Raw genomic sequence first — 15,985 nt, forward strand, 5'->3', positions numbered from 1 at the left:
TTTTTCCCCTTGGCCTACCAGAACTTTATGGATCTTCTCCATGTATCATTACTTTGTCACACTCATTAGAACTTGAAATGAAACCTATTGAGGTGACTTAACATCACCTCAGAACACCTGGTGCTTTGACATTTCACATGTCATATGGGTCATGACATAATAGCATTTCTAATTGTCAGCCACAGAGCGAGATACAGAAATAGGGAGTGGAGAAGGGAAATCCCTGGTGGGAGAGCTCAAGGTTATCACTCTGCTCCTGGCAGAACTGAGAAATGAACTCACCCACATGAAAGGCTGGGCTAGTTCTATAGTAATGTTCTGCAATGGAAAGGCACAGAAAGATGTTCTGCCTTTTGTCCTGGATTTCTGTTCTCTCGTGTATTCTTTTCTCTCTTCCTTTGTCACAAGGTGGGTACATTACATTCTATTCTGTGGCTTCTAGCTCTAAGTCCAAGGAGGTATTTCTGTATTAAAAAATGCAGTTAATGTAACATATGTCTGTGAGTCTGTGTGAGCATCTTGAACACACATGTAGAGATATGAATGACTGGTACAAATATATATTTTTGCTCTATGTAACTGTGTCATGGAAAGAAAAAAGACATTTCTAACACCACAGTGACAGTGATTGGTCAAGGGACACAATTTCCCAGCCAGCTACAGGGAAACCATTCATCTGCTACTGAACTTTAAAGTTTGCAGAACTGGAAAGATTTCAAGGGACTGCCATAAGCTTATTGCCTCTAGAAACCCCCAGCACATAGACTGTAACAATTATCCACACTGCAGCATCAGGAGATGTAACGGGAGGCATTTTCTCCTGCTCCTGTGCAGAGCACTGAGACACCTGCAATGGAGTTAACAGTTTCAGCTCCTGCTCTGAGAGCAATAGTCCATGTGGGAAGTGGTGCTGATGGAGTCTGCAGGGAGGAAACGCCTCTCACGTGCCACAGAAACCAGTGGCATATGAGGTCTTTTCACAGTGGCCTCTTACTCTTCCAAAACACCAGATCTAAGTGGACTTAGAATTTTGAAAAGAGCATGAGCAAAAAAAATCCAGATCTGAACATGTAAAAGCATTTGATACATTGCAATATATTTTGTATGTATGCAGACTTTAGCCAAATTCTGGCGTTTGTCTTGCTCTTGGAAATGGACAAAATTCACACAATTTCAGGGAGTTGTGCATTAATAATAATCAAGTAATAAAGGTGAAGCTCACAGGGTTTGTTCTCCATTTAAATAACCTATTTCACTTCTCAGATATATTTCTAAGCCTGACATTTTAGGCTAAATGTCTGTAGAGTACAGGAAGGGAATAGGTCCTGCAGTGGCTGACCTGCTGCCTTGCTGGTTGGTGAGCAGTGTCAGGGTGACAGGCAGCTTGTCTGCATTCCCACAAAGTCTCCTGGTCCTGTCCTTTAGCCACCAGCAGCATGTGGGAATGCTGGAGGCAGTGAGCTCTCTTTTAAGTACCTGATGTGCTTTGAAAGTTCCTGCAGTGAATCTCTCTGATAAAGTTAGTTTTTTCTGTGAGCTTTGTTGTCCTTCTGCTAGGAGGAAGATCATGCAAATTAATGATTCTCAGAAGACTGATGTATCATTTAAATGATCTAGAGAAATCCTGAATTTATTCAGGATGTATTCAGATCAATGGAAAAATCCCATTGGCTTAAAAGGAAATACATTTTTCATTTATGATTTTCAAGACCAGCCTAGAATATGGAAAGAAAAAGGGAGAATGTCTCTTAATGGTTGGTTTCTTCTAATATTCTATTTTATCCATAAAAGCTACATAAAATGGGAATATAAAAAACTCCTGAAGTGTGTTGAAAAAATCCTCATGCTGCAATATTCCTGAATGCTGTGACTTTTAGTTTCTGCAGGCAAACCAGAATTTCATATCTTTTCCTGAAACTGGTTAATTGCCTCTTTTCCTCCTAAATTTCCTGGTAATAACATTTGCCAGATACCAAGTTTCTTGGAACATGCTTAAAAATTTTGGAGTTCAGTTTTGTGGCACCTCTCTAATCAGTAGCCAGGGGACTTTTATGCAGTCAGAAACTGATATTAAAGAATAAATACAGAGTCAGATCATAACTGATTACTTAAGCAAACATATTAGGAAAATACTGAAAAATTTGCATAGTTTCAGGCCTCATTGCTGGTGAATAGTAGTATAGATAATAGAGTAAATAGCTAAACTTGTCATGGAAGAAGTGGATTGATATGTTTTGACAGTGATACATTCTTAATGAATTAAACAAATGAAATATTTATTTTTTCACCTTTTGGAAAATATAAATGGCAGCCCAAGTAGAATTTTCTTGGAAGAAAATTGAATAAATAAATTATTATAACCTAGCTGATATAAACACTGCTCTGTTACAAATAATAAGCATTGAGTCCCATTGTGATGCACAGACTTACAGGAATAGACAAATTTTGCCTGGTATGAGTTTATAATCTGAGAAATGATAAGGAGATGCAGAGAAATTAGACTTTTTTTTTTTTTTTTTTCAAATATCCCTTCTTACTGACAAAGTTGGACAGCTGGCACTTTTGAAAATTTATTTAGTCAGTTAAATGCTTAACTCCCATTACAGTAAGACTTGAATTTCTAAGTCACCTATAAAAAGGACCCAAGCCCTGTATCTGTAGGTCTAGCTTAAGTCAGGCCTTTCAGATATTTTAAGCCAGATATTTTATTTTACTGAATATCTGGATAATAATGAGTGGAACAAACCTGAAAAAAAGCCAATCTTTCATCTAAAGTCACTTGTACACTGCCTTTCATGTGCTTAAGCTACACCTTAAAAATGAGACATAGTCTCCTAATTTATTTAGAAGTTTTTGCAAAATTGTGTTACTGATAGTGGCCAGACAGATGTGAACAAAGATTTGTGTCAGATCCCCTGAATTCCAGACCTTCATCCTAAACACAAACCCTTTATATTATTGAGAATCCCAATGCATTTTACACAGACACTGAAGTTCTGGTGTTAGACACTCCAGTTAGGCATCAAAGACAGAGAGCAGCTAGCATACAAGTGCTGCTTCCAAAGAGAATAAAGCCCTTTTGAAGGCAATAGAAACTGTCAATGTTAAATTAAAAATTAAAAATCCATTCTGTGGGCTGCTGACACACTAGGCTGCCTGACAGCCACAGAGCCAGAAGTTTCAAAAACCTCTCAAATGCAACTGTAAGTTACCTGTGCTCTCTGTGCTTCCCCCTCTAACCCAATCCACTTTTATCCTTCAGTGAAATATCATCATGGTGACTATGAGCTGATCATCTTGGTCATAAGGAAAAAACCCCATCCTTATTTTTAAAATATCTTGAGTGATCAAGTATTCAGCTAGCTTATCCTTTAACATGTGATGTATTGATGTAAAAATGATAAGACTTTCTCGGAATTTTAATGATTTATTATTTATGATAATGTACTGCTGCATGCCAGTCTCTCAAAATGAAGATTTATATGGCCTTCAACATGAAAAAAACACTGCCTACAGTCACAAGAAGTGTTTCAATAAATTATTACCTGTGTTAAATTTAGTTTTTAGAATCTGCAAGTAGGGTAAAGTGGGGTAATTCATGTTGTTTGGGTTCATAGAGTCATAGAATCATCAAAAGGAAAGCATCTACAGGGATGATTGAAATCCAGCTCCTGGCCCTGCACAGGACAGCCCTTACAATCCCCTAAATCCCACCCTGTCCTTCAGGGTCCAAATGGTTCCTGAGCACTGTCGGGCTGGTGCTGTGACCATTGCCCTGGGAAGTCTGTTCCAGACTTTTTCACCTCTGGGTGAAAGTTTTTTTCCTAATATCCAGCCTACCCCTCCCCTGATCCAGCTCCAGCCATTCCCTTGGGTCCTGTCTCTGATCACAGGGAGCAGAGATTGGGGCTGCCCCTCCAGAGGGTGTTGGAGACCGCACTGAGGTCTCCCCTGAGTCTCCTCCAGGCTGAACAGACCAAGCATCCTCAGCTGCTCCTCATACAGCCTCCCCTGCAGACCTTCCCCATCCTCCAGGCCTCCTTCGGACACTCTCTATTGGTTTAATGTCTTTTTTTATATTGTGGTTCCCAAAAATACACACAGGACTGGAGGTGAGGCTGCACCAGAGCAGAGCAGGGCAGTCACCTCCTTTTTATTCTGAAAGTACTGAAGCACCACAGCAAAATATCAAGGATATTATGAAGCACAATGGATAATACCTGTCTTTCCCTGTGTCCTCTACATTTATACTCCATTGTGTAGTAACTGACATTTCTGAGTGTCTTTGTTGGGATTCTTTCCTGTTTTACTGACCTCCCCTGTCAAGAAGAAACAGTAGAGTAATAAAGGACAATACTTTTGTTGTCATGAGCAATTTACCATCATATACCTTACAGAACTCTCAAAGTCAGATGTTTATTGCTTGCTGCTGCTTGTGTTACTCTTCAGCTTGTCTGAATAAGAGATCATGACAAAATCTATCTATAATTAAGCAAAAGCTTCAAGCTTTATATTGCTTGAATTTAAAAGGATGCAAAGCCTTTATCACTGTCATGCACTCAGTCAATACCTGTTTGGGATCAGCTCTGAGTTGTAAAGTGGGTTTTAAAATCAAGATCAGGAGTTTGAAGTTTATGTTGAAGTAATGTGAGGTTAATTTGCCCAGGATGCCATCATAATTCATATTACAAAGGGTAGAATCAAGCTGTATAAAAGCAATCAACTACTGTTTTCCTACAGGCTAAATCCAAATTTTACAATTATTTTATTACTTTTTTCATACTGCTTCACATGAAATTTGGGAGAAATGAGCTGCAGTGCAATACAGATGGGACTGCTTAATCTTACATGTAGAGCAATAATTGTGGTAAATTATTCTGTGTAAGCTTTAATATTTCCTTGACTTATGTGGACTGGAAAGACCCTGTGTTGACAGGTGAGATGCTCCTGGTGTGTTTGCATGGTGCTCCTCACTGCAGCACCCAGAATTTCAATCAGCCAGGTGCTGAAGACACGAGGTGCTGTTGATTCTGATGGGAGTTAAATGTCTGGCCAGGCATTAGTCAGACCCCTGCACTCGAGCGGGTACACGTTTTCATTCATCCAGGAAGCAGCACAGTCTCCTGAGATGTGGTTTCCAGACAAAGGGAGTTCAGACAGAAAGCGGAGCTTCTGGTTGCATTTTGAACTCTGCCTGCCCCCGGTGTTCTCTCCCCTTGAATAAGCAATAGGAGCTGCATCTCAGCCACCTGGCTGAACAGTGCCTGCAGTTGCCTTTGACTCGTGTGACTTTAAACAGGACATTGCTAGAAGGCTTGAACAAACAAACTGTACTCCATGAAACCATCAGATTTAACCCGCCCTGTGGTACACACTCCTGGAAACTTGTTAATTCATTACGTTACAAAGCAATTCTCATGCTGACTGAAAAAATAAAAAAGCTAAAATTATTTTCAATTACATATTCTCTATTCCTTATTTTTATTCGTTATTATTTAGAATGTTGTGTATTTCATAGTAGGAGCTACTTACCCTATGGTAAAATGTCTTTCATTTCCTTATATAAACTTTATAAAAATCTGAAATTTTACTTAAAGATTTGGTAGTCCTAAGAGCAGCCTCTGCTGATGCATAAGGAAATTGTTTCTCAGTTTTTCCAGTGGAGGTAAGAGTTTTTATTGCATATCCACAAGACGTTTGTAAGAACTGTTCGGTGTTTGTATGTCACTTGGAAAATGTAAAAGCCTTCACGGATGATACATTTAAAGTAGCTCAAGTAAATAAGAGGATCAGCATTAAAAATATTGGATGCCACAAACAATATAGCTGAAACCACAATGGTCTTATGGTCCGACAATAGAATTATGGTACTCTAACGAGTAAGATGTGCCTGTCTCTTTGCCCTCCATAATCACTGTGAATACTGATGCATAGCTTGAACCGTTCCCGTTTTTCTGACGGCATTAGCTTGTAGCTCAGAGAGCCGGTCCAGGCCGGCCGTACCCCAGGCTGCGCTAGCAGCAGCGTCGAGGGGAAGGGACAATCCCTTTGCTCCGCACTGCTCGGATCACCTCGAGGTGCTGGGTCCAGTTCTGACCCGCTCAATGCCAGAAAGACACTGACAAGGCGGAGCGGGCTCGGCAGAGACCATCGAGGTGGATGGAGCCGGGCTCTTCACCGCGGAGCGTGCTGCGAGGACAGGGGACGAGGGGCGCCAGCAGACACCCGAGAGCGTCAGGCTGGGCACGGGGAGAAGGGGCAGTCCCTCCGCGGGTCCGGGTCCGGGTCCGGGTCCCGGGTCCGGGTCCCGGGTCCGGGTCCCGGGTTCGGGTCCCGGGTTCGGGTCCCGGGTCCCGGGTCCCGGTCCCGGTCCCGCTCCCGCTCCCGCTCCCGCTCCCGGACCCGGGACCCGGACCCGCGCCCGCCCGGTCGCGGTCCCGGTCCCGGCCCGCCTGACGTCAGCACGGCTCGCAGCCAACCAGCGTGCGCGGCGCGAGTCGGGCCCCGCCCCCCGCGCCCTCGCTGCCTATAAAAGCCGCGGCCAAAGGCGGGCGCGGGACTGGCGTGAAGGGAGCGGGGACGGGACGGACGGGACGGGGGGCGGGACCCGCTGCTGGCACCGCGGCTCGGCCCCGGCCGCCCCGCCGAGCGGGCGCTCCGCTCGCCTGCCGGGATGCTGCTCGTGGCCGCCGGGCTCCTGCTCGCCGTAGCTGCGGGCGGGCGGGGGTCGCCGGCCGGGGAGCAGGAGAGCCCGCCGGGCAGCCGCTTCGTGTGCACCTCGCTGCCGCTGGACGCCGCCGGCGCGGGCTGCCCGCTGCCCCCCGTGCCCATGCAGGGCGGCGCGCTGCCCCCCGAGGAAGAGCTCAAGGCCACGGTGCTGCAGCTGCGGGAGACCGTCCTGCAGCAAAAGGAGACCATCGGGAGCCAGCGGGAGGCCATCCGGGAGCTCACCGGGAAGCTGAGCCGCTGCGAGGGTGCCGACGGCAAGTCCGCCGCGGGGGCGTGGAAGAACGAGGTGGGCAAGGGCAAGGACACGATGGGCGACCTGCCGCGGGACCCGGCGCAGGTCATCGACCAGCTGAGCCGCACCATGCAGACCCTGAAGGACCGGCTGGAGAGCCTGGAGGTAGGGCCGGGCAGCGGAGCCGCTTCACGTCCAGCGGGCACTTCGGGCACGGGTGGTGCCCTAAATCCGTGTGGAGATGGATCCAAACTGGCCCAGCCGGGGGCGAGCGGCTCGGTTTGGCTTGTCCTGGTCTCTCGGTTATTTAGTTCCTCTCTTTAATGCTAAAAACTCTAAGGGGCTGCTCTTGTATGTGTTCTCCCACTGCGTGGGGGGAGATTATGGTTTCCCTGCTTGTCACCAGCTTAGTTTCTGTATGAATAATGTGTAAATCTCTCTTTCTGGGGATGTGACTTCATGTGGTCTGAGGTACAAAGCTGACGTCTTGGGCAGTAAGACCTCGGCATATGGTGCTGAACAGAGCAGTGGTGATGAGGAGATTGTGTTGGGCAGATGGTGCAGCTAAGATGATGTACTCAGGGCTGACACAGAATGAAAAGAACCCGATGCTGTGCGCTTCTGAACAGAAAGGGCATTTGGTCCAAGCCCACCGATAAGTGATTTCCGTGAGCCTTTGGACAGTTCCCGTGGTTTGAGTGCTGCTCATACAAATGTTTCGTAGAGAGGATTCTCACAGGATTTGTGCTGATGTTGTTCTGCTTTTCACACCCTGAAAGCCTCACATGTGTGCTCCTGCTGTCCTCCAGTCAGTGCTGATGTGAGGATGGCGAGTAACTTCCCAAAGGCTGTTCTGTGAGTGCTGCTTTGCAAGTGCAGTTTTGAATGAGCTGCTAGTATTCATTCCATCCTTTTATTACTATTGCTGTCTTTCTGAAGCATTCTTTTCAGCGTTGTAGAAGAGAAACTCCTCTAGAATAACATGGTAGGTGGAAATGTTGTGTTTTTAGTATCTTTAAAGATACCAGTGTTATTTGAGAGTGTGAGGTGCCTCTTTTTCCTTACTCTTTTTGAATAATACTTTCACTAGTTAATACTTAGATTGCTCTAAAGAGCATCTTATTTTGTAAAACTGCTTTCAAAGTAGCTTAATTTTTAATCTAAAATGAAGTGATGGTTTTTCTGTTTATTTACATTTGCTATGTCACTAACAGAAAGTAAAGCAAAAATTGACTAATGTGCCACATGTATGCATACTTATAGAAGTACATCCGACCTGCTCCCTACGTTGATGTTATTAAACTTAAATGTATGAAAACTCTTTCATAGTAAGTGCTGGAAACCTCTAACAAAAGTGCCCTTTTGTTTCAGAACCTGTTTAGCTACAGTGCTGATAAAAGCACTGGCCATGACAAATGCTACGAGAGAGAGAGCTGGAGAGCTCCATGATCTTACTTTCCTGCTTTGAGCCGGGAGCATATCTGCATTTCACAGTTTCTGTTTCAGGAATGACAATTTTTTCCCCCTTGTCTGCCCTACAGCACCAGCTCCGAGCCAACGTGTCGTACGCAGCCCTGCCCAGTGACCTGCGGGAGATGCTCCAGCGGCGGCTTGGGGACCTGGAGCACCAGCTCCTGAGCAAAGTGGCCGAGCTGGAGGATGAGAAGTCTCTGCTTCACAACGAGACCTCAGCCCACCGGCAGAAGACTGAGACAGCCTTGAATGCATTGCTAGAAAGAGTGTCTGAGTTAGAGAAAGGTAATTGCTCAGAATCGAAATGCTTCCCCGTCCTGATTAATTTTGTTTACTCCTTCCTTCCAGAGCAGTAGACTAAATGTGGGCCTTGAGGGAAAGCCATTAAGGTACTGGACTAAATACTAGGTGACAGTGCAAATACTTGGATTCTCCTTTTTCTTTTATCTCAGGCTTCCTGCTTGACAGGCAGTTGCCTGCCTTTGGCTTCCTGTCTCTTAATTTGGCGTGTGTGGGTGGCTAGGATGAAGCTCTTAGTGTTTGTGGGATGGGAAGATCTATAAGGAGGCAAGTGGAGATAGGAATAAGTACGGCAGGGGTGTAAATAGCTACATAATGTCAAGCAGACATCTGAGTAGAGCTGCCTTCATTTGGACTGAGAGTCATATGGGCTAAATGTAATTAGCACAACTACCTTTGATGTAATGAATGACATTTTATACCAGCTTTGTTTCCTGCTGCTTTAGAAGTATTGATGGTGGCCTTTCCTTTTGTTACTGGTTATGACTTTGGGTAACTGGAGCTACTTGAATTATGCTCTATTCTAAGCTTAAAGCCTTCAGAGTTTACAGTAGATTACACATGGTCTACTGGGGGATACTCTTGTAATCCTAGTCATTCATTCTGATTCTTGGCTTAATTATTACTGAAATCTCTCTGCTTGACTAGAACCTGTTTATTTGAATTCCAAATGTCTGTGAGCACAGAACTCTTTCTGTATTGACTGTATGCATGTACAGAGTGGACTGTATAGAGCTGGAGTTGCAGTAAATATCACTGCCCAATCCTTAAGTGATTTTCCAAGGTGAATAACTCTCTGCTTAAAAGCAGCTTAATGGACATGCCTTCCAATGGTACAAACATGCATATCCCATGAATTTAGAAATGCAGCCTAATGGACTTGTGTGTAATACTGTATCTATTCTTTCTTCAAAAAGAGTGAAGGAGGGGAGAAGGGAAGGAGGAAGATGATTTTCTACTGGCTCTGTCTTTTAGTATTTCCTGAGACCCAAGATAAAGCCCAACCTGCAACTAAAGTTATGGAGAATTAGTGGCCTATTAATGTCTTATGAGTCAAGTGTAGTTAGTCCTTGTCTCTGAAAGATGTGACTCATATCAGAAGGAGAGAGTGGTGGGAGAACAAGAATGTGTAATTCAGTTAGCCTAAAAATAACCTGTTCCCACCTTTATTTTTTGTGTGGGGAGTGAGGGCTGTCTTGAGTCTCTGGGGAAGTGAAGAATTTGGGACAGGAACCAAGATTGCAGCCTTTCTTTTACTTGTGTAATTTGCTCTCTATTACTGTACAGCTTAGCTGTTCTGGTTCATCTGCAAATCAAAGTGAGGGTAATAATGATGAAAGAACTTATTTTTTGATATTTTAAATACAGACAATATTTGGTCTGGTCTCATTTGAAAATATTTCTGTTGTGCTTTTATTTAAAATGCAGTATTGTTTAGCATTTCTTCCCTACACCTAACTAGGGTGTCATAAGTTCCTCATTGTCCTGAGACTAAACAGAGGAAAAAATAACTTTATGAGGTGACACTGTAAGCCTTGGAATTTATCTGTAGTTGTTTTAGTTACCAATGGGGCAGAAGAGTTTAAAACTTGCACACCTGTTGTGGTTCCCAAAGTTTTCTATTAATTCCTTCAGTGATTGTCTCCATTGACAGCAGAAGATGATGCAGTGGAAAAAGCAGGAGGTATAATCCTGCAGATAGTAGTGCCTGGACTTCAATGTGATTCCTAGCTTTGCTGGAGGAACAAACAGATAATTTACTACATCTAAACTTATTTTCTCTATCTCTGAAAGGGAATAACAATATTTCTTGCCCATCTAGCCCAAAAATAATTGCTCTTTTAATGGGGTATGTTTCTGTTTTATTATGTGAGATTGGCTGTAACAGCCTAACAGAGGTTGTTCAGCATTAACCCTAAGACCCTGGTGTTTATTTGCTTAGCATTTAGAACATTTCAGGTCTCTAAGGTTCCTCAAGACAAATTCAAGCCAAAGAGAAGCTTTTTCTTCTCCCACTCCCTTGTTCTGTGAAAAAATGCAGCCAAAACACTTCAGTTGCTTCTGAGAAGGGGAACTGAGAGAATGCCAATGGTTTAAAAAATACATATGAGAATTGTGCCGACCTTTTGTGACAACAGCTTTTCATTTGGACTGGAGTGTGAAGTTTGGCAAGGGGATTGAATTTGTTTCAGGAATGTGAGCAAAGGAAATCAGTGAGACTTGGAAGGACAGGCTACTAAAAAGTTGAGGGTGACATTACTACAGAACTGTGGGGTTCAATTTGATTTATTAATACTTCTAGAAAGTTACTTATGAGCATCTACATCAACTATATGATACAGAGTATTGCAACTTCAGACAGTTTTGGTCTTAAGGGGTCTCAATTTTTTAAGCATGTCTAGAATATATCACTGTTTTTTTTTATCACTTTTTTAGAAAAAAGTGAAATAATAATTTCTGCTTTTATAGTAAATTGAGTGTCTAATCTTCCCATAGTTCATAGCTTGATATTGCATTTTTAATTCCGATCACTTTGAACTTTGCAGATCTTGTCCTGTTCAGTTGATGGGACAGAAATCAGTTCTACTGAATGTAGCTGCTGTCTGGACTACGTCAGTGTAGTCTTATTTCAGATTTGCTGCTCAAAATGTGTGTCAGCCTAAGATCTTAACACAGAGATACTGCTTGTGTAGCAGGAGTAGGGAAGGAAATCCTAGTTGTGAAGCACTGTGATGCTTTAATAATGAGCATAGCAGAGAATCCATTTTACTGACAGTAAATGTCTTAAATCAGTGTGAATTTTTTTAAATAGGGAGGCCTCCAGCCATGAACTAGGCAACAAAGGAGATTGTCTACCATCTATTCTTTTGCTCTAAATGAGCAGAAATAAACGAAATAATTATCACAATGTGGATAAAATCTATTTGCATTTTTGTGTGCAGCAAAATCAACATTCAGTAAATACTACTTCAATATACTTTTTTTCTGTACCTCTCTAAAGTGATTAAAGCCAGAGATTATCAATATCAATTGTGTCTTAGCCTAAATGATCAATGCATTGTTTTGCTTAATGTTAAGGGTTTTTTTGCTCCATGTGTTTCTAGGTAACAGTGCATTTAAGTCACCTGATGAGTTCAAAGTCTCCCTTCCTCTTCGCACAAACTACCTGTATGGGAAGATCAAGAAGACTCTGCCAGAGCTCTATGCTTTCACTGTGTGCTTGTGGCTGAGGTCAAGTGCTTCTCCTGGAATTGGCACTCCGTTCTCATATGCTGTTCCTGGGCAAGCCAATGAAATTGTCCTCATAGAATGGGGGAATAATCCCATTGAACTGCTAATTAATGACAAGGTGAGATTTGACGAGCTCTTCGTTGTCAGCGTAACCAGAGCAAGGCCTGACCCCTTGGTGCCTTTGCACTGACTCCTTCCTTCCCTCTGAGAAGCCTTTGAGGTGGTGCTGTCTGCTTGTCTGTTGTCCACTTGCTGATTGCAAATCCATAAAAGCACTTGAAACAGAAGTTAAATTGCACAGATATTTGTGTGTTGAGACCAAGCAGCTTGACATTAGATGTGCACATGCTTGTGTTGTCTGAAGTTACAAGCAGGTCTTGGCTTCTTGGTTGTTTTTTTTTTTTTTTAATGAAACACAATCAAAATGTGAAGCCACAGCATTGCAGGACCTGTGAGATCTAAGTCAGTTGCAATATTTCTGTCTTTCTAATTGTAGAAGTTACAAATGTTAAATGAATTTTGCTGAAGACAGAGAGCAAAAGGCTCTCCACATCATGATCTGGTTTTGTTATACTTAGTGACTGAACATCAGTTTAAATACAATTTTTCAGACTTTAGAAACTGCTACTTCATACAATTGATGGTTTCTGACAAGCTTGACTAAAACATTGAAACTTGTCATTAAAGCAGTATCCTTTCTCCCCACCTTCAGTTATGTTTCCTGGTAACTCACTGTCTCTGAGGGATCAGGTGTTAGCTACACAACTCAGGTGGTTCATCTTGTGGCTGATTATGGACTTCTAACAGTCCTATCATCCTCCCAAATCAATAACCAATTATTTTTAATTGTTTGTGGAAGAGAAGCAAACTTGAGTCTGCTTATCTTTAGCAATAACTTTTTCTCTTCAGTATTGTCTGTAATATCAATGTTCTGTGAGGCTTTTATTTCTTCCACATCACAGCTGCTCCATAGCCCACTGCACTTGTGTCTTGATGTTGATCTGAGAAGGATTTCAGAAGCATAATTCCTCCTTATTGTGAGGTCTAGGGAACAGTTCTCACAAGTTCTCCTGGTAGCAGACAGATCCATTTGCCAAAGTTCTTACTGCGAATGGTTCTGGCAAACCCCAGATTTTAAGAGGAGCTTAACGTGAGCACTGTATGGAATCTCACTAAGCACTGAGATTTAAACAACAAATGCCACAGATTAATGTGCAGGATGGTCTCTTCTTCCATGTAACAGGCAACAGAAAAAGAGGGAATTGCTATAAGTTATGCTAGGGGAAGTTTTAATTGGATATGAGGAGAAATTTCTTCACTGTGAGGGTTGCAAAGCTCTGGAACAGGCTGCACAGGGCAGAGGTGGAGTCACCATCCTTGCAGGTATTTTTGAGAGGTGTAGATGTGGCCTTGGCAGTGCTGGATTAATGACTGCACTCGGTGATCTTGGAAGGATGTTCCAACCTAAATCATTTTATGATTGTGTAGAATCCTACAAAATAGGATGTGGAGTAACTCTTGCCTCTATAAAGTTCTTGCTTTTGAGGACTGAGTAAATACTGTTCCTCTTTACATCTTGGACTTGAATGGCTAGATTTGGATTGCCACATGCATTATTCTGTTTTTTGTAGGTTGCTCAGCTCCCTCTCTTCATCAGTGATGGAAAATGGCATCATATCTGCATAACGTGGACAACCAGAGATGGAATGTGGGAAGCTTTTCAGGATGGAGAGAAGCTTGGCACTGGGGAAAATCTTGCTCCTTGGCATCCAATTAAACCTGGAGGTGTCTTGATCCTGGGTCAGGAACAGGTGAGTAAATGACAGGGTGTTCCAGGGTTTAATCAAATCAAAACTCCCCAGACAAACAAGAGCTGTGAGAATTTCTCTGTTAAACACTTGGTCTTGTTGTATACATGTATCAGAAAGACCAAAACAAGGCAACAAATACTTCATGAAATCACACATTGGTATATATGTTTCACTTATTAAATATTCAGAATATTCATGTTGGGGTTAAGAATAAGTCATTTTAGAATATTGAAAAAAAAACCCAGAGGATTTTGAAGCTTGCCTTTCTGGTTAGCATTTCATAAGTCATGAGTTGTGTGACTTCTGGCTTTACATTATTTCTTTACTTACATTATACATTTACTAAAAAAAAGCAAATATTGTAACAAGTAGCAGGAAATTGCCTTTCTTCAGGATTCCCAGGTTCACAGTTGGAGCAATGAAAAATTAGTTTTGTGTTGATATTGATTTTAGTAGATACTTATCCATGACATAAATGACAGAATGGCAAGTTCAGTGTCCTAATACACTCTGCAGAGCAGATGCTCCAGCTCACTGGTGAGTGTCTGGCAGGTTTCCTTTATCTCTGCCTGTGCTGGGTTCTGTCCTGTGCTATCAGTTCCAAGTCAGTGGAATGACAGGATTCATTCAAAAATGAGTAATTTCTGTGCTTAGGTAGTGAGTGGAGCAAGCAAACACTTCTAGCCTTATGCAGTGGCAGTTTGAATCCCTCATTTGTTACAACCAGCAAAGCCTGGGTATTTAAAGCCAAAAATCACATCTCACAATCCCTGCGGACAAATGGCAAGAACTGCAGTTATGGTTTAATCTATAGCCATAAAGCTTTCAGGGTAACCTTACACATCTGTGCAGTTCTTGCTGGAGATGTCCTGTGCTAAGCTTCCACAGTGGCTCTTAAATTAGCCTCAAAGTTTAAAGCTGCCTTCCTGCTCTACTGCTTGAGGGCAAGGTTGGTTGTGTACAGACTTTTTGTGGTGTTTTGGAGTCACCACTGTTTGCCCTCAGTTGCTTTGACACGATTTAGGTTGGAGCTTGTCACTGAAAGGCTTGTTCAATGTAGCCCTTGTAGAAACTCACCTCTGTGACGGAACTCTGCACCCCTCTCTAGCAGTGGGGCTGGATGGGGGAGGGACTTCAGGTTTGAGCAAGAAAATGCTAAATAACTTTCTCATCTAATCCTAACTCTCATGTGCCTAAAGGACACAGTAGGAGGAAGATTTGATGCAACTCAAGCCTTCGTTGGGGAGATGAGCCAGTTCAATATATGGGACAGGGTCTTAAGAGCTGAAGACATCATGAATATTGCCAACTGCTCTATCAACATGCCTGGCAACATCATCCCCTGGGTGGATAACAACGTGGATGTGTTTGGAGGTGCTACTAAATGGCCTGTGGAGACGTGTGAGGAGCGTCTGCTTGACTTGTAGCTGTGATCACTTCCCATCCAAGTGCCCCCTTTAGTAGGACAATCTTCTGTGCAATCTAAAGCACTTATTTTTCTCCTTGCCCTTCCCCAGTCTTAACTCCTTGAAAGATTAAAATAAATTGAGTAAACTGCCTCAGTGTAAAGATAGCTGCTAGTTTGGGGCATTGAGCCTGGCTATGAAAGGAGCACTTCTTGACAAGAGCAACCCTTGCTTTCTTATGGCCTGATCCAAAAATGTGCATTGGCCTGCAGAACCCTTTTGGTTGGGCCTGAGCTTAGACCATCAGCTCTTCTGCAGGGAGGGAGACCAGCGTGCACACTTAACTCTCATGTTTAGAATGTGCAGTGCTGACAGCACCAAGAATAACAGAGTAAATGTGAACCCTTCCTTCCAGTCTATTGTCTCCTATTCAAAATGAAGCCATTCTTTTTTAAAAAAAAATCACTTAATCCTTACACTGCAGTGGTTATGGTGCAGCTATGGGTAGAGCAGAACAGCCACTGTCTGAGTGCAAGGCTTTTGCTTCTTAATTTGCGTATTAGAAATCCTTATTTTATAATAAAGAGGTGATGTATTTGAGACACATTGTACCAGGTCAGTTTGAAGAAAGGGCTGTTTAATCAGCACAGCTCCATTGAAGCAGAGGTGCTTCAGGTGAGGTTCTGTCCCAAAGCCTGTCCTTTGCTAGCCAGGATCCCAGCATAGGTGGGTGGATGAAAGATTGTACTTGTATTTTCTGTAGGCTGAATGTACTGAATTCTTAGTGACCTGGCTTGTACACT

At 42.9% G+C, this 15,985-nt stretch overlaps 1 protein-coding gene across 1 annotated transcript; it reads left to right on the top strand.

Moving 5' to 3' along the window:
• Window positions 1-6,580: 6,580 nt before the first annotated feature.
• Window positions 6,581-15,321, top strand: NPTX2 (neuronal pentraxin 2). The gene is made up of 5 exons (XM_068206995.1): window positions 6,581-7,126; window positions 8,503-8,719; window positions 11,839-12,083; window positions 13,597-13,776; window positions 14,976-15,321. The coding sequence occupies exons 1-5, from the start codon at window positions 6,674-6,676 to the stop codon at window positions 15,201-15,203; spliced, it is 1,323 nt and encodes a 440-aa protein (XP_068063096.1). The 5' UTR covers window positions 6,581-6,673; the 3' UTR covers window positions 15,204-15,321.
• Window positions 15,322-15,985: the final 664 nt, after the last annotated feature.

Source organism: Anomalospiza imberbis, chromosome 16 (assembly GCF_031753505.1).
Source record: "Anomalospiza imberbis isolate Cuckoo-Finch-1a 21T00152 chromosome 16, ASM3175350v1, whole genome shotgun sequence".
Classification (NCBI taxonomy): domain Eukaryota; kingdom Metazoa; phylum Chordata; class Aves; order Passeriformes; family Viduidae; genus Anomalospiza; species Anomalospiza imberbis.

Bases quoted from the DNA above. Each gene is read 5' to 3' on its own strand.
- NPTX2 (XM_068206995.1), top strand. From the start codon at position 6,674: ATGCTGCTCGTGGCCGCCGGGCTCCTGCTCGCCGTAGCTGCGGGCGGG. The intron at 12,084-13,596 runs GTGAGATTTGAC...TGTTTTTTGTAG, and splicing joins AACTGCTAATTAATGACAAG to GTTGCTCAGCTCCCTCTCTT. The intron at 13,777-14,975 runs GTGAGTAAATGA...ATGTGCCTAAAG, and splicing joins TGATCCTGGGTCAGGAACAG to GACACAGTAGGAGGAAGATT.